At 41.2% G+C, this 17,419-nt stretch overlaps 1 protein-coding gene and 1 long non-coding RNA gene across 3 annotated transcripts in view; one reads left to right on the plus strand and one right to left on the minus strand.

The window, feature by feature from the left end:
• Nucleotides 1-1,256: 1,256 nt before the first annotated feature.
• Nucleotides 1,257-14,702, minus strand: LOC109447399 (uncharacterized). Of its 2 annotated transcripts, none has more exons than XR_012498503.1 (4): nt 14,566-14,702; nt 13,684-13,931; nt 11,040-11,093; nt 1,257-1,348 (listed from the first exon to the last, which is right to left on the minus strand). It is a non-coding gene; the product is annotated as an uncharacterized LOC109447399 (long non-coding RNA). The 2 variants fall into 2 exon arrangements; XR_002137355.2 differs by lacking the exon at nt 1,257-1,348 and adding an exon at nt 5,937-9,324.
• A 35-nt stretch (nt 14,703-14,737) lies between these two features.
• The window catches only part of UBE2D1 (ubiquitin conjugating enzyme E2 D1), a 29,297-nt gene continuing 26,615 nt past the window's right edge, over nt 14,738-17,419 (plus strand). Inside the window, exon 1 of the mRNA XM_019731909.2 lies at nt 14,738-14,987. Within this exon, the coding sequence (XP_019587468.1) occupies nt 14,964-14,987 (24 nt within the window). The 5' untranslated portion in view covers nt 14,738-14,963. The remainder of the gene's footprint in view (nt 14,988-17,419) is intronic.

Below are 17,419 nucleotides of genomic sequence, written 5' to 3' on the forward strand. Positions count from 1 at the left end.
AGCACATCCAGCCATGATTCAGGGCACTTGAAAATCAGTTTGTTGACGAGCTGTATCTTGTATACTTGTTTAACAACCTTTATGGTATTGACATGCTTAATATTGTTTAAACAGAGGAGTAAAATTATAAACATCCCTCTTTCTCAGTAAATTGTCACATATTGTCCTGGATTACTTATAGAATTAACAGAGTGGGGTATTCATTTATTGCCTCTAAAAAATAGTCTTTATTATGACATGGCAATATCAGATGCAAAATGTGCAACTGTTATAAAATAGAGCAAAAATTCTCAGAGCAATGAAGTATGGGGGTGAAGTTGAAAGACTATATCCAGAATATTTATGTCATAACCTAATATGATGATTCATATCAAAGGACGAAGGGATGGATTTTATGAAAATACTTGTGGAGAGGTAAGAGATTGCCCTGCATAGGAAACAAATGTTAAATGGAATTGAAAAAGAGAGCACGTTTAATTAGGGAATACAATTCTCTCTACATATAACTTGCTGCTTTAGGACTATCACTACCTTAACTTTTTTTTTTACATTAAAAGTTTGAACTGAGTTGATTAGGGACATTTTCCCATAGAAACAGTTTTTATTTTAGAGAAGAAATTATGGGAGAGGGGAACTGCTGTATTGTCACTGTTGCTTCTTTAAAAAAAATGTTTTTATACAAATGAATTCATGTGGTATTTACGTAATTTTTCAAAACATTTTTTTCAACGAAGAATATAGACCATATCATGGACTTCCAAACCTGTTTTTCAAGTACTAGGAACCATTCTTCTAACAAATTCTAAAGTAGAATGTAAATACAATAACAGCTAACATTCTTCTGTAAAGCCCAGTGCTCCTTTCACTGTGCTAAGAGCATTACATGCATCACGTTATTTCATGATACCAATGATATCAAGCCATTTTTTATATGAGGAAACTGGTCTAAGTCCACTCAGATAGTTTAGAAAAACAGATAAATACTGGTCTCTTGCAATTATATTTGAGGAGAAGAAGGACCAGGTCTAGCTAGAGCTTCACCCACTTGTCTGCTGTCCCAACCCCCTTTTCCTAGCTCCCACAATCCCAGTCCAAACTCTGGGACTTCACTGAACTACTACCCTGCCTCAGAGTGGACTGTCAGGAGCCTGTCCACTGGGCACTGTGTTACAGAATGAAGTGATTCAGCTGCTCTGTTTAAGAAGAGTTGCCCAGGTGTGGTTAATTTCATGTGTCAACTGACTAGGCTAATGATGCCCACACAGCTGGTAAAATATTATTTCTGGGTGTCTGTGAAGGTGGTCACTAAACTGAGTAAAGAAGATCCACTGTTACCAATGTTGAGGGCCTGAATAGAACGAAAAGAACAAAAATAGAGGAAGGATAAATTCTCTCTTTCTTCTTGAGCGTGGATATTCATTTTCTGCTGTCCTTGGACATCAGCGCTCCTGGTTTGGGGGCCTTCGGACTCCAGGACTTCACACCAGTGCTGCCATTTCCCTCCCCCTTCTCAGGCCTTTGGCCTCAGGCTGGAAGTTACACTACTGACTCCACTTGTTCTTAGGCCTTCAGACTTGGATTGATTTACACCACTGGCTTTCCTGGTTCTCTAGTTTGCAGGTGGCATATCTCAGCCTCCACAGTAAATCTCTTCTTATATATCTATGTATATCCTATTGATTCTGTTTCTCTGGAAAACCCTGAGTAATATACCAGGGCTCTTCAGAACTTTACTAAAATAGATTATTAGTAGAACCACAGAAGGCTTTTCCTTCTCATACCTTATTAAACAAACAAAAAAATGTTTAAGCATTCTTCTGCTTACTGTTCAGTGCTCAAAATTGATTTTTATTAACAACGAAAATAAATAGACTATGCAATGCACAGAAAGTCTTGAAGGAAATGTAGGCCATAGAAGGGTACATGCAACAGAAACACCCTTGAAGGAAGCATCTGTCACTCCTGAAAAGTTAATAGTTGGCTTCACAACCATTAAGGCTCTCTGTTCTGTGCCCTTCTCAAGCCACGCTTCTAGTCTAGTTTCAAACAGAAGCTCACTCAACACTGGTTTCTAACTCTATGGAGACTTACTTGGGGACAAGGAAGTTCACGCATCAATCACAGGCTTCACCCCACGAATGGTCCCCCTGAAATCTTATGGCCTGTAGCTAGACAGAGTCAGTGGGAATGGGGTAAGGACAGAATCTATAAGCCGGCAACCCAGACAGGTATTCTTGAAATACTTTACAATGAAGAATGCTTGAACAACATGTGTGCCAAACATCTGTTCTGTGCCATCCCAACTGTCCTGACTGGGCTCTACCTCCTGGTGATTCTGGTTTTACAGTCATGGGACAACAGAATTACATGGGGAGAAGGGCCTGTTGTATCCGACGACTACCTCGGTGGCCTACACACCCGGAACTGTCCCAGGCAAAAGATAGTTCCCATCTTCTCCACCAAAAAGCACCCACTGGTCAAAAGAGCTGGGAGTTCTTGGGTGGGGAGGCCCTCTGCAGATAAAGACTGTTGACAGCACAGCCACGTAAAAGCACAAAGAAAAAAAACAAAACAAGCTCTTCTACATTTGCAAAAACAAACGTGTTTTTTTTGTTTTGTTTTTTTTATAAGATTTTATTGGGGCAGGGGAACAGTACTTTATTGGGGAACAGTGTGTACTTCCAGAACTTTTTTCCAAGTCAAGTTGTTGTCCTTTCAATTGTAGTTGTGGAGGGTGCAGCTCAGCTCCAGGTCCAGTTGCCATTTTTAGTTACAGGTGGTGCAGCCCACCATCCCTTGCGGGAGTCAAGGAGTTGAACTGGCAACCTTGTGGTTGAGAGCCCACTGGCCCATGTGGGAATCGAACCGTCAGCCTTTGGCGTTAGGAGCACGGAGCTCCAACCACCTGAGCCACCAGGCTGGCCCAAAACAAATGTGTTTTCATAGAGAACAGACGGAGGAGAAGTAACATTGGCTATCAACAGATTGTTCCCAGAAGTACCTGAGGAGTCAGATGACATCAGTTGTAGAGAGAGCAGAGCTGGTGGTGGTGTTCCTGGCAGGGCAGCCACTCTCTGCTGGCTTCGTTCAGCTGGGGTCAAGTTCATGGACCGCAGAGGCTGGACTCCTGGCAGATGCCCTGCTCCCCCATGTCACACTCACTCAGGAATGCCTGGATATTTTCACCAAACCCTTCCTTTTCACTCCACTCTCTTTGACATGTTCTGGCCAAATCAGTGTGTCAGTATGTCTCAGGTCTTCATAAACTGCCCTACTGTCGTTTTGACTCTATTAGGTGTTGGCCGGCACACCCCGCCTGGTCCCAAGGGCCTCTTTGTTCACCTCTTCCACTTGGTCAGCGAACCTCTCCAGAGACTTCTTCAAATATGTCAATTCCTTCATTCAGCTTCTTGCCCTGGATCATTTTTTTTTTCCTGATTAACATGACCCAGCAACTTCTCTGTATTCCAAGTGTTCACAACCCTGCAGAGGTTTTCGCTTAAATAGGAGTTTCTGAAAGCAAGTGCAATCACTGTGGCCTCTTCGAAAAGTTAAACCCGGGGAGATGGAGCACTGGTTTGCTGCAGCCCTGCTGTGGGGTAATATGAAGGTCAGGATTCTCATTGCTGTAAGTGACGGTCACCTGGAGATGCAGAGTCTGGCTCCCCCCACCTCGGCCGGCCCAGCCCAGAGGGTCTGGACGGTCTTCTTCACTCGCCTCCTTCCCTGAGCACCCGACAGGCCACGGAGTGCATGTCCGGCCCGAGGCCACACCCATAGCGAAAGGAGACAGGGAAGGACAGGGCAGAGCTCCCTGGACGCGCGCGGGGGGTGGGGGTGGGGGTGGGGTGGGGGGGGGGGTGGGGGTGGGGTGGGGTGGGGGGTGGGGGTGGGATCGGAGGGGAGACAAGACTTGGAGTTAAGGCCAACGGGTGAGCTGCCCTGGCCGTTGCTCCTTCTGCTTCTCTGTGCCTCACTGCCTTAATCCGGATTTCTAAAAAGTTATTCCAGCTATTCTGATGCACAGCCTGGGTGAAGAACTTCTACTTCACAGATGTTGAGGCTAGAGGATTCTGACGTCTTTCCTTTCTTATTTGGAAAGGGTGGGAATACTGAAACGGCAACCTGGAGATGGAAACTAGAATAGGGCTAACCAGAGGGAGAATCCAGGGGAAAGAGAGTGACAGTGATAAAGCCTGAAGATTCAAATCCCAACGTGGACAGAACTATCTTTTTAAACATAGTTTTATCGAGATATAATTACATACCCTAAATCTTAAAGTGTACTATTCAGTGGTTTTAAGTATATTTACAGACGCCTGCAACCATCACCATACTCTTAGAACAATTCCATCAACCCCAAAAGAAACCCCATGCCCTTTAGAAGACACTCTTCGTCCCTCCCCCAACTCCAGACTTTCCTGCCCCCCCAGCCCTTGGCAAATAAATACTAATACGCTTTTCATCTCTATGGATCTGCCTGTTTTGGACATTTCTTATAAATGGGATTATACAATATGAAATATTTGTGACTGGCTTCTTTCACTTATCATAATGTTTTTGAGGGTCATCCATGCTGCAGCATGTATCAGTACTTTATTCCTTTTTATTGCTGAATAATATCCCATAGTATATAGATATACCACAGTTTGTTTTTCCATTCACCAGTTGATGGACATTTGGGTTGTTTCCACTTTTCTGGTTATGATGAATAATGATACTATGAACATTCGTGTACAAGTTTTGGGGTGGATGTGTGTTTTCATTTCCCTTGGATAGACATCTAGGAGTGGAATTGCTGGCTCATATCCCAGGGGTGTGAAGTATTACCTCATTGATTTGCATTTCTTTGATGACTAATGGTGTTGAGCATCTTTTCATGTGCTTATTATCCATCTGTATACTTCTTTGAAGAAATGTCTATTCCTATCCTTTGCCCATTTTTAAATGAGGTTGTGTTTCTATTATTGATTTATAAGGATTCTTTACATATTCCAGATACAAGTCACTTATTAGATATATAATTTGCAAATATTTTCTTCAAGTTTGTGGGTTGTCTTTTCACTTTGTTGATGAGACTGACCTTTAATAGGTTTGTCTTATATTTACTTTGATGGATTCTTATAAGTTTGTCAGGTGACTGTTGTTGATTGTTAACTTCATCAGTTTCCTTGTTAAAAAGTCGCAAAGGAAGGGTGTCTGTGAATTTAGGGAAAAGAAGTGAGAAGATATAGGAAACTTGTCGAAGGCTTCCAAGAGGGTCAAGAAACATAGATGGGAACTATAATGAGGCTGAAGGTTCAATGCTAGGCATTAAGGTGGGGATAGGGACTATTCCAGAAAGTGATGTTTAGGGAGCAGAATCTCATGTGAGTCAACACTAGTCACAATCCTCACCTTTCTTATGAAATTAGGCTCTATTTATTGGCCAGTACTTCATGCTCAATATAGCACTTATTATTACATCAAGTCTGATGAAATGAGGAAGGAATCAGGAACTTTCCAGAATATATATGGTTTCTTAGATATGGTACTAGCAAATGTAATGTGCTCCCTTTAATCAGTGCGCTAATAAAGTTAGAAAGATCGAGATTGGAGAGTCTGAAGAATTCAAGAGAAATTTCCCCACAAGTAACAACTGTGATCAAAAGACCAAAAGGTAGGACCTACATGGAGAGTTTAAAGAGTTGGAAGAAAGGGGCAAAGAAATGGAAATATTATTGGAGGCTTACTCTGAACTGGATGCTTTAAGTAGTTTGTTTAATTTCTTCTTCTCACCTACTCTATGGGATTGGTATTATTACCATCAAATTATTTATGAAAAAAGTTAAGAACTGGAGAGGTTAAGAAACTTGTCTGAAGATACACAGCTAATTAATACTGGAATCAGGATATACATTCAGGTTTTTTATTTCAAAGTTATGTTCTTTCCACTGCATTGTATGGCCTCCTGAAGAAAACAGGCTTATTTTTTCATCAAGTTTTCTACCTTAGTTGTAAGTAGGCCTTCTCTGAACAAACTCAGTCACTTCCTTTATAAGTACTCTCATTTACTTTCCCCTTCACCTCTGCCATGAGATTCACTACCACTCTTCTTTCCTCCTGTAGAGGATGCAATCCCTATCTCTAAAGCCAAGCCCTATTCCTGTATTCTGGATCAATGCTTCTCAAAACTTAATACACAGATAGGCTACTTGAGAATCTTACAAAATGCAAATTCTGATTTGGTGGGCCTGAGATTCTATATTTCTAACTATCTCCCAAACGACGCCGCTCTATGGACCACGCTTTGAGTAGCAAGGGCTTAGCTCCAACCCCTGGGGTGGCCAGCCTGTAAGATGCCCCTCAATGATTGTCACTTCGTGATATCCACATCTGTGAAGTTCCTTTCCAAGTTGAGTAAGTTCTTGTTCTTGTCCACACTGAGTCAATGTGTGAATTCCAAGGTTTGTTTATAAACGTCATTGTGATTTCCATCTTACTCTTTTCTTGGAAGAATGAATAGGGTGAAGCCAGGTGCCACATTGTGAGGGTTCTCAAGCAACCCCATGAAAAAGTCCAGATGGCCAGAAACAAAGACCATGCTGCTATCCATGTGAATAAGTCATTGGGGATGAACCATCCTCCATCCCTAGTAGAGTCTTCAGATAACTGCAACCCCAGCTCACATTTTGACGACAGTTTTATGAGAGACCTCAAGCTGGAGCCACCCGGCTTAGAGGCTCCCAAATCCCTGACTCACAGAAACTATGTGAGGTAAGAAATGTTGACGGCTGAGCTAAGCAGCTAAGTGTTAGAGTATTTTGTTTGGAAGCAATAAATGATATATCTACCAATTCTTTCATGTCTACCTTAAGCATGCAAAGATCTTATTTGGAAAAAACACCAAGTCTCTTTTAGTTCCTATTTCATGCCCCTTTCTCCCTCACAAGTGAACTTCTCCAAAATGTGGTAAGCATTGGTTAGGTCCATTTGATTAACTCCTTTTTATTTTCAGTTTTATTGTGGTATAACTGACAAAATTCTAGGCTATTTAAAGGGTATACATCATGGTGATTTGATATATTTATACATTGTGAAAGGATTTCCTTCATGTAGTTAAACCATCACCTTATACCATTTATTTATTTGTTAAAGTTCTATCCTCTTAGCAAATTTCAGTTATACAATACAGTATTGTCAACTATAGTCACCATACCATACATTAGATCCTCAGAACATATTAAACTTATAGCTGAAGTTTACACCCTATTATTGACCTCTCCCGATTTCCCTCACTCCCAGCCCCTAGCAGTCACTTTTCTACTCTTTATTTCTATCAGTTTGACTTTTTTTTTTTTTAAGTTTCCACATATAAGTGATACGATGCAGTATTTGTCTTTGTCTGGCTCATTTCACTTAGCAGAATGCCCTCAAGATCCATCCATGTTGTCACAAGTGGCAAGACTTTCTTCTTTCTTATGGCTGAATAATATTTCATTGTATTATATATATACACCACATCTTCTTTATCCATTCGTTCATTGATGGACACTTAGGTTGTTTCCATATCTTGACTATCGTGAATAAGGTTGCAACAAACATGGGAATGCAGGTATATTCAATATCCTGTTTTCATTTCCTATGAACATATGCCCTGAAATGGGATTGCTGGATCATATGGTAGTTCTATTTTTAATTTTTTCATGATCCTCCATTGTGTTTTCCATAGCAACTGCACCAATTTACATTCCTACTAACAGTGCACAGGGTTCCCTTTTCTCCACATCCGTGCCAACACTTGTTATTTTCTGATTATTTTGTTGTTTTTTTAGTGGCCATGTTTATAAGTGTGAGGTGATATCTCATTTGGTTTTGATTTGCATATTTCTGATGATTAGTGATGTTGAGCATCTTTTCATGTTTGTTGATCATCTGTATGTCTTCTTTGGAGAATGTCTATGCAAGCTCTTTGTTCATTTTTTAATTGTGTTATTTGGTTTTTGTTGTTGTTGAATTGTAGGAATTCTTTATATATTCTGGATATTAACCTCTTATATATATGGTTTGCAAATATTTTCTCCCATTCTGTAGGTTGCATTTTCACTCTGATTGTTTTCTTTGCTGCACAGAAGTTTTTAATTTGACATAGTTCCATTTGTCTATTTTTGCTTTTGTTGCCTGCACTTTTGGTGTCACATTCAAGAAAATATTGCCAAATCCAGTGTTGTGAAGCGTTTCCCCTGTGTTTTGTTTCGGGAGTTTTATAGTTTCAGGTCTTACATTTAGGCCTTTAATCTATTTCAAGTTAATTTTTGTATATGGTATAAGGTAAGGGTATAACTTCTTTTTAATACAGACTTTCATACAGACTCCCATCCCTCCTTCTCAACTCGTTACACTCTCCTTCTGAGAAACAGAGCTTCATTTCTTGAAGCTTTCTGCAACAGTCAGCTGGCTTTTCATTTGCCTCTCTTGGTTCCCACTACACAGAATTTTCTTGGTTTGCTACCTACTTTTCTGCTGTCTGGCTCTGCATACTGCAATAGCAACTGAACTTGTTCCCCTTCTTCCATTTTCTCTTTGTCTAGTCCATCCCATGTTCCTCTACTGTATTAATCTGTTGATTAATATACCACTATCACCCTCATGATCAAAGCCTCTTCTTGTTGCATTTAAGCTCAACTTCACTGACATAACAGTCAATGTCCTCTATTATCTGATTCCCAATAACTGAATGTAGCTACCTGTATTTCCTTGGTATTTCCCAACAGGAAACTTGGCCTCTGTGTGGAACATTTCATGCTCATTTCCAAGTTCTTCAGCTATTCCTGTTCTAATCCAAATGCTTCCCTCCATTCAAGGTCTATTATCTCTACAGAGGTTTCCTTTACTCTCCAGTCCACAATAAAGCCCTTTTTGAACACCTTTAACCCTTATCCTCTGCACCATTTATTTGGCTTTCAGGAAATTTGTTGTTGAGTGACTGAATGAATATCATCTTGCACTGCTACTTATTTATCTCACATATTTTTAAACATCTCCCTCCCATTGTAGATTTTAATTTCGTGGAAGGTAGGAACAAGTCTAATCTTTCTTTTGTGTAATCCTTATAATTTGGCACAGTGTAATGCCCCAAATAGAGGTAATCCTGAGAGCAAAGATTGTTTATTAATAGTGTGGGCTGATGGCCAGAAATTTGCACTTCTAATACGTCTTGCACCCCTCTCCATCCCATAGGATTTTGATACACTGTTGAAGGTAGAGATCTTATCAATTTTCTTCGTCATATGCCTTCAGTGCCTGGCATATAGTAGGTATTAAGTAATATTTTTGAACCATGGCCTGGGAGAAAGAACAAGAGACTAAATAAAAACTCTGAACTACTATATGTTACATATGTATTTGCATGTTGCAAAACAGCATGTGAAATGTTTTCAAAAGTTTAAAGCAATCTCAAAATATAAACTATTATTATAAGATGCAAAAGTAGATTTTATTTTTAAGTGCAATTTCTTTTCTGTTAGGAGGTAAATTTGCCTTGGGAAAGATAAAAAGAAACTTGTAAGCTTTCTTGTTTATAAAGAACAGAAAAATCAACTTTTTTTTTTTTTTTGTACAAATCATAGACTTTTGAGTTGGAAAGGTACCAAATGTTTTAGGTTCATTCACTTTAAACAAATACAATGCATATTTATTGCCTTAGTTATAGATGAGCAAATTGGGGTGTAGACAGATTTAAGGATTTGCCTAAGGTGGAAATTCTCTCAAAGTGTTGTCCTCAGACACCTCAGAATATCCTGGGAAGCTTATTCAAAAGTATAGACCCCAGAGCTATACCCAAGACTTAACTAAATTAGACTCTGCATTTTCAGAGGCTTCTTCTATATCACGGTCTTTCAGCATAGTGCTTCTCAGACTCTAACGTTCGTGTGAATCACCTAGGGATATTATTAAACTGCAAATTCTAATGCAGCCTACCTGGGGTGGGGCCTGAAATTCTTCATTTCTAACGGGTTCTCAAGTTATGCTGATGTTTCTTGTACGTGAATCACATTTGAATAGCAAAGATCCAGAGCATCAGTTTTCAAGGTGTGGTCCAAGAACCAGCAGCATCAGCATCACCTGGGAACTTGTTAGAAACACAACTTTTTGGCCCCCACTCCAGACACTTTGATACATGCTAAAATTTGAAAACCCATTGAAACTCATAGCCACTGATTTAAGAACATTTATTGAACAACCCTTGCCAGAGCCTGCCAGAAAATCTGATACAACTACCCCTGGTTGAGGCTTGGCTATTGCTGTAATTTTTAAGTTCCTGAGTTGATTCTAATATGCATTCAGGGTTGTACACTGTAGTTGGAAAATGCTGGTCTAAGGTGGCACCTCTATTCTTAGAAGGACCTAAGTCTCTTGCATGCTGGTGACATCCTTTTCCCATCCTTTCTGTGGTTCCTTAACACCAGCTCTGCAGAATACTGACCTATGAGTATTCTGACCTATGAGGATGCTGCCTAAGAATCTGACCTCTGCCCCCCTCACACACATACACATAATAGGGACAGAGAGTGGGAAGGGAGGGAAGGAAGAAACCACTTCACCTATGGAACTTTTTTAAAGATTCAGATCCCCAGCCTTGGTTGGGGTACAGAAATTTGGACTTTCTTTTAAGTTCCTTAGTTTTCAAGCACTTTGCATTGCAGGACCCTGTCTACCCCACACTCCTATCTTTGCACAGACTCAGATTGTTTCTCCACCTAGGACAACTTTTCTAATTAAAAAGTTGCAAAGGCTTGGGTTTATCTGAGTATATATCTTGGCTCGGTAGCCTAAATTCTATGGTTGTTAAATAGATTTAAAATCAAGCTATGACTTTTTTTAAAATTACAATTTGATATCCACTTTATCATAGTCCCCTTCTTTGCATGCTGAACGAGATAGTCTACTCCTGGCCAGACACTGGGACAGGAATAGCTAGATTTAGAAAAAAAATTTAACTTCTCATGGAAAATCAAAATTTTGTTTCTAATTTCTGGAAAATTAATTATTGAACTTACTTCTCAGTGACAGTAGGGTTTTCCATCTTCTTGGTTTTTACTCAGAAAATTTTGCTGAAAGACAGTGGATGGTGTTACTTTTCTTGCTTGGTTAATTAAGGGGAACATTCAGGCAGTCAAGAAAATGTATCGTATATCAACAATATGCCAAGGGTAAGTTCTGAAGACTGGAAGTCTGACATTGGGTGCCAGCATGGTGGGGTCTGGTGAGAGCGCTCTTATGGGTTGCTTACTGACAACTTCTTGTATCCTCACATGGTTGAAAAATAAGGTACGACTTTTAGATACTCCTTTTTATGGGCGGAGGATGAGCTGAGAATGGAAAGGTATTTCTTGGTGCATCAATGGATAAAGTTCAAGTCACAAATTTACAGCTAATGGCTGTAGTTTTTCCTAATCTCCTATTTTTGACAAGGGCCCCTTTTTACTAACCCTACCACTATCATGGTTTACTCAGCAAAAAAATTTTACCCTCTTTACAGAGAAAAGATTCATAATGAGTTTCAAACTTTGACAAGAATGTAAAACAAACAACAGTGTCATACAAGTGCTATCAGGACTTTAAAGTTATACAACCACTTTGGAAAACTCTTTGGTGGTGTCATATGATATCACACATACAGTATCCTATGACCCAGTGATTCCACTTCTAAGGTTTTATCCTAGAGAAATGTCAACATATATCTGTAAACAGAGATGTACAATAATATTCATAGTACCTTTATTTATAATAAACTCAAACTGGAAACAACCCAATTTTCACCAACGTGAGGAAAAAATTATAGTATGTTTATCGCATGGAATGCTAGTCAGCAATTTAAAAGAATGAACTACTGATACACATAACAAAATGGGAGAATGTCAGAAACATTATGTTAAGCTGAAAAAAAAAGTTAAATACAAAAGGGTATGTATTGTACTTTTCTACTTACATGACATTCAATAGACAAAACTAATCTATGGTGATAGAAATCAGAACAGTGGTTCCCTATTGGGGTAGAGAGTGACGACAAGAGGTCACAGGGGAATTTTCTGTGGTGATGAAAGTGTTCTGTATCTTGATTGTGGCTTTGTTACACAGGTATAGTCATTTGTCAAAACTCATACATGCATCTTACTGTATGCAAATTTTAACTAGCTTAAAAAGACATTTTCCATATGTTCTTAGAGTTCATGTTCTAATGAGATAACCGAATAAGTCATGAATAAGATAAGTGATATCCCTAAAATATGAATATCTTGCTTCTGGACTGAAAAGAATACTATACATAGTAATAAATCTACCTCAGTGACTCGGTAGAGGAGGATCTCATAGAGCATACATCATTTGAGTTGGGTCTAGAAGGACGTGTAGGAGTTTGTCAGGTGAATGGTGGGAGGTCATTCTATGTGAAGAGACTGCATTCTGCAAAGGCACATGACATTAATTAACTATAGCGTGTGAGCTAAAAATGGAAAGGAGGAATTTAGGGATAAACTGTGATGGGTGTTTTGCAGTATGCTCAGGCATTGGGCTTCCATGATACAAGCCAATAGAGGTTGTTCAGCAATGGAGTGATATGATAAGTGTGTCTTTTAGTAGTGTGTAGGATATCCTGGAATAGGGAGAAATTAATGATAGTATCTTGGGCTCTCAACGCCTTTTGAATGAAACTGCCCTGATCATAGCCTCTGCTTGAGTGTGTATTTTTGTTATTTATTGAGTGATGATCAGGACTGTCCACTAAATAACCCTGGAGGTTTTTTTCTGGGCTTCTTGGGGATGAGCTACCTGCAACTAGTACTTCCCCATAGTGGTGGTGGTTGAATGTGGCCTCACTTTTGACATGATATCCTCAGCTTGGGAAAGGAGCTCCCCAAAGCAGTTGGTGCCAAGCCTAGACTGTTTCTCCCCTATTTACAAGGATACTCTCATGCTTTCCCTAGAAAAAGGAAGAGCAATGTGGGGGTAGGATCCCGCTTTCCGGAATACAAAAATGGTGCATAGAGTTAGCCCAAGTATCTCCCTCTGCAGGATGATAAGAACTTGCTGGGGTGTTTCAGAAACCTGTTTGTCCAAGAGAAGCTAAGGGGAAGCTTGAAAAAGGAGGTTGGGCCTAAACACAGCAGTCAGCGAGACCCTATGAAAAGGAAAGTAGGAGAGTAGCCAGACCCAGATCTGTCTTCTTCTTATTGTTGTTGTTATTATTATTATTATTGGGGGGATCTCCCAAATTAAGTTCAGTTCCCATTAATTATTTCTATCATTCTTCTACTATCCTATTACCCTGGACATTTTCTTTTAAGTTATACTAGTGGATTTTTTATTCCCTGGTCTTTGTAAGCCTGTAGAATGCTATGGTAGCTATTACTTTGGGCTTTCTGGAATAGCTTTCCTCTACCCACACCTTGTAGTACAGACTCCAATTCCTGGCCACAGGAAAGGAAGGTGGACATGCCCAATAGGCTTTTGGAAATACAAGGTCTGAAACTGAGGTGAGAGTTTAGGCTGTAAAGAGAGATTTTAAAGTCATCATCACAGAGACAAATATAAATAAGGAAATAATTTTTATAGAGCACTTTCAACATGTTAGGTATTGTATTTGGCACATTATGTATATTAAAACCGGTTAATTCTTACAATAATACATGTAGAGATTATTACCTTTATCGACAGATGACGAAACGGAATCTTAGAAAGCTTAAATGGCTTATCCATGGTCACACAGTGGGTGGAGGTCAGAGCTGGGATTCTATCCCAGGATGGGGTGAGTCTACAAATCCCATGCTCCTTCAGCAACTCTGGCCCCCCTCCCAGTTTTGGGGAGGGTGGGAGGTCTATCTTCTTGGAAGATATTGATGGTGAGAGACCAAGGCTTGGAACTCTGGGGCACTCCAACTCGAGAAGAGGAGCTAGTGACAGAAAAGGGAAAATCAGAGAAGTGGAAGTCCCAAGCGCCATGATGCTACATGGGGCAGAGGGAGTGAACATTATCAAAAGCATAAGCGTAGCCTACTATCAAAGGGTTCAAAAACATCATGGAGAATCAGGGTGACTTGGGTTTGGTAATTAGAAGCTCAAGCGCGACATTGGTGAAAACCGATTCTGCTTGTGCTGAGAGAGAAGCCAAGCTTTCACGAGCACACAAGCGCATACCAATGTAGGGACTGAGGAGTGTGATAGATTATATTGAGCAGATATTGTCAACGGAAGGGAAGGAGCCAATGGTGAGGATGAAATTCAGAATTCAGAGTTCGTAGGAGGAGCAGACATGAGGGATTAGCATTGGATAGAGGAGGTGCCTTTTGCAATAGGAACGAAGGAGGTAAGGAGTCACAGTAGGTGTGAGTCTGTGTCTGTGTGGAGGGTAAGAAATTAATATATTTGAGAAGAGACAGTGAAATCTGTAAATTGAAAATAACAGGATCAACCGTATAGCACATATGAGAAATTCCTATAAGCGCTTTACGAGTTAGTTGTTATCCGCATTGTACATGGGAAATCCAGCCGGGTTCAGTAACCTAATCAATATCAAACTGCACTCACCAACTCCAGCCCCGGGCCGTTCTAAGCCCAGGCTGCGGGGTTGCGGTCAGCAGCGCGTCCCGGGACCCCTCCTGGAGCTGGTGGCCGCGGAGAAGCCTGGAACTACACTTCCCAGTGTGCCAGGCGGGGCGGGGCGCGGACGGGGCGGGCTCAGGCTCCTTCCCAGAAGCAAAAGCGGAAACAAAAGAGTCTCGCCGGCGTCCCCGCCCGCACACTCGCGCTCGGGCGCACACACCGAGCAGGCACCGGCGCCCGCAGGGAGCCAGCGAGCGGCGAGCCGGGGACCCACTAGACTGAGCCAGCCCAGCAGCCAGCGAGCCGAGTCCGGGACGTCCCCACGCTCCTGAGCCCCGCAGCCGCCCCCCGCCGGCCGGTGTCCCCGCCGTCCTCCCTGACCCATGGCGCTGAAGCGGATTCAGAAAGTGAGTGTTGGGGACAGGCCTGGGGCTGCGGGGCGGGCTTCGGCCCCTGCCTGCACTGATCCGGGCGGTGGTCCCGAGAGACGCACCGGGAGGGCATGGGATGGGAGGATGGGCCGGGGCGGGGACCCGCAGCTGGAGAAGCCGGCCGGGCCAGCAGGCACCGGACAGGTGAGGTGGGCGCAGGGGCAGGTCCCGGGTGCCTGGAGGTGCTTGGAGGCAGGGGGCCCTCTGCGCGCTCGCGCCGGACCTGCGCCCGGAGCCTCAGTGGGGAGATAGATCCTCCTCGGTTTCCAGACCTTCCCGAAATCTGTGCTTCACGGTCACCGCTGGATTTTTGCCCTACACGGGGCTAGTTTGGGCCCTTGTCATGCTGTGTGTTTTCTCCACACTGTTTCTTAACCCCTTCCTCTTTTATGTTCTTGCTTCCCCCGGCTCCCGGGGAGGGCAAGGAAGGTGTGGTGGGCCTGCAGCCTTTCTCCTCGGAGCTGTTGGGTTTGTTCTTTCCTCTGCGGTTGGCTCTTGCTCAGATGCTCGAATGGGCTGGAAAAGCCCATTTGGGGCCGAGAAGCCAGGAAAAGCCTCCTGCCCCTTCTATTTTGGTGCTTCTCCTGCTGCCACTTCAGGTCACATAGCCGTAGTGAAAACATAGTTGCTGATACACAGCAAGATGACCTCCTGGCTGTGATTCATGGTGAGTCAAGCCAAACAGGTTTTTTCCCCTTATGATAAACTTATATATAAAGTTCGAGACACAACAGAAACTGCCACAAATTATATTGCTTGATGCTTTGACACATGGGTATAGAACGAGGAAGAAATGTATATATTCATTCAACAAATATTTATCCATTCCAACTGTGTAAGGAATTGTCTTCTCTTGCATAATGTTTTTTTGCTACAGTTTCAAATGTGAATATCTTACAAAATTAGGGTTGGGACATTTTCTTTCTGTTCACTTTTATTTCTTGTTGGGTTATTGGTCTGTTCACTAACACAAGTTTTAGGTTTCATAGGTATAGTTCATGTGGAGAACATTGAGAATTTGTTTTTTAAATTGAGAGTGCTTTTGGCAAGTTAAGCCAACAATGGACAGCTTGTTTGTAAGTGATTTCAGAAAAAATCAATGCCTTCTGAAATTTTTTATCAACCTTTTCAGGCACGAATCAACAGAGTAGTGATAGAGATCTATACATTGTATCCTCAGTCACTACAGGTGGCATCTTCTGGTACAGAGGACAGCAATTTTGAGATCTAGCCAATTTTTTTTTTTTTTTTTTTTTTTTGGTTCAAATCTGTGGGTCACTATTATTTTTTGTGCCATTTAAGGGTCTTCTCTATAGCCAATAATCAGTATTTATTGATTAATGTTTTCTGGTTTGGGAATAAGGCAATTACATATTTTTTTCCATATAGATAATCCTAATTTTGAAGCCCCAGTCAGAATATTTGTTATGCTTTGTATACTTATTAATCATAATGTAATATTGGCTGACACTTAACACATTTTCCAAGAAAGTTGTGAAATTCCATTTCTTTCCTAGTTGGGAGAATTTTTCACACTATTCTACACTATTTAAAAACTATTGTATGAGACTTTGCACATACAGTAACTTTTAAATAGTGTAGAATTTGTCCCCAATAGGTAGACATTCAAGGAAAATGGACACTATTTATAAATACTGTGCTGAGCAATTGTTGATCACCATATCGAGCCAATGTATTTGGCCTATATTTATAGTATGGCTTGTGCGTAGACCATATTTTTAGTAGTTACTGGTTATTATTAGTTTATAATAGAGTTGTCTGGTAAAAAAAAATCACTTAGCTAAAATAGATGTTAGATCTGCAAAAATTGATTTTTGGAAGAAGAAATTGGGGATCATATTATATCGCATCTGTACATGTCAATCTTGGGCTTTCCTTTTCTGCTGTCAGAAAAGGGGACTTGCGTAAATCGCCTTTCCATTAATCACCTGTTGAAATCATTCTCTTAAATTTTAGGGGGTGTTATTTTGTTTGACACTCCCCCCCCTTTCCTCCTTTGCCCCCCTCCTTGATTAGAAGCCAATTCCAGGTAAGGTTTGCCACATGAAGAGTTAGGAAGCCTTCCTTATACCATTAGTATACAGATTCTTATTTGAATCTTGCTTGTTCCAACAAAAGGAGATGCATGTTAACTTTTGGCCCTTCTTTTTCAGCATATTAAAATAACAGTGTCAGATACCTCCCAGGTCATTGGGTTGTGATTTTCCTGTACCTAAAGTGACAGACTTTAGAGCTGTGCAGAACCTCAGAGAACTGTGCAGTAGTGGAGTGGAGGGCAGGGACAAGGGCATACCTTCTAGGGTGGTACATCAGAATCACCTGTGGGACATTTTCAGCCTGTCCCCATTGCTATAAATGGAGAAATGTTGAATCTCTCAGTTGGGCTG

Source organism: Rhinolophus sinicus, linkage group LG07, assembly GCF_036562045.2.
Source record: "Rhinolophus sinicus isolate RSC01 linkage group LG07, ASM3656204v1, whole genome shotgun sequence".
Taxonomy (NCBI): Eukaryota; Metazoa; Chordata; class Mammalia; order Chiroptera; family Rhinolophidae; genus Rhinolophus; species Rhinolophus sinicus.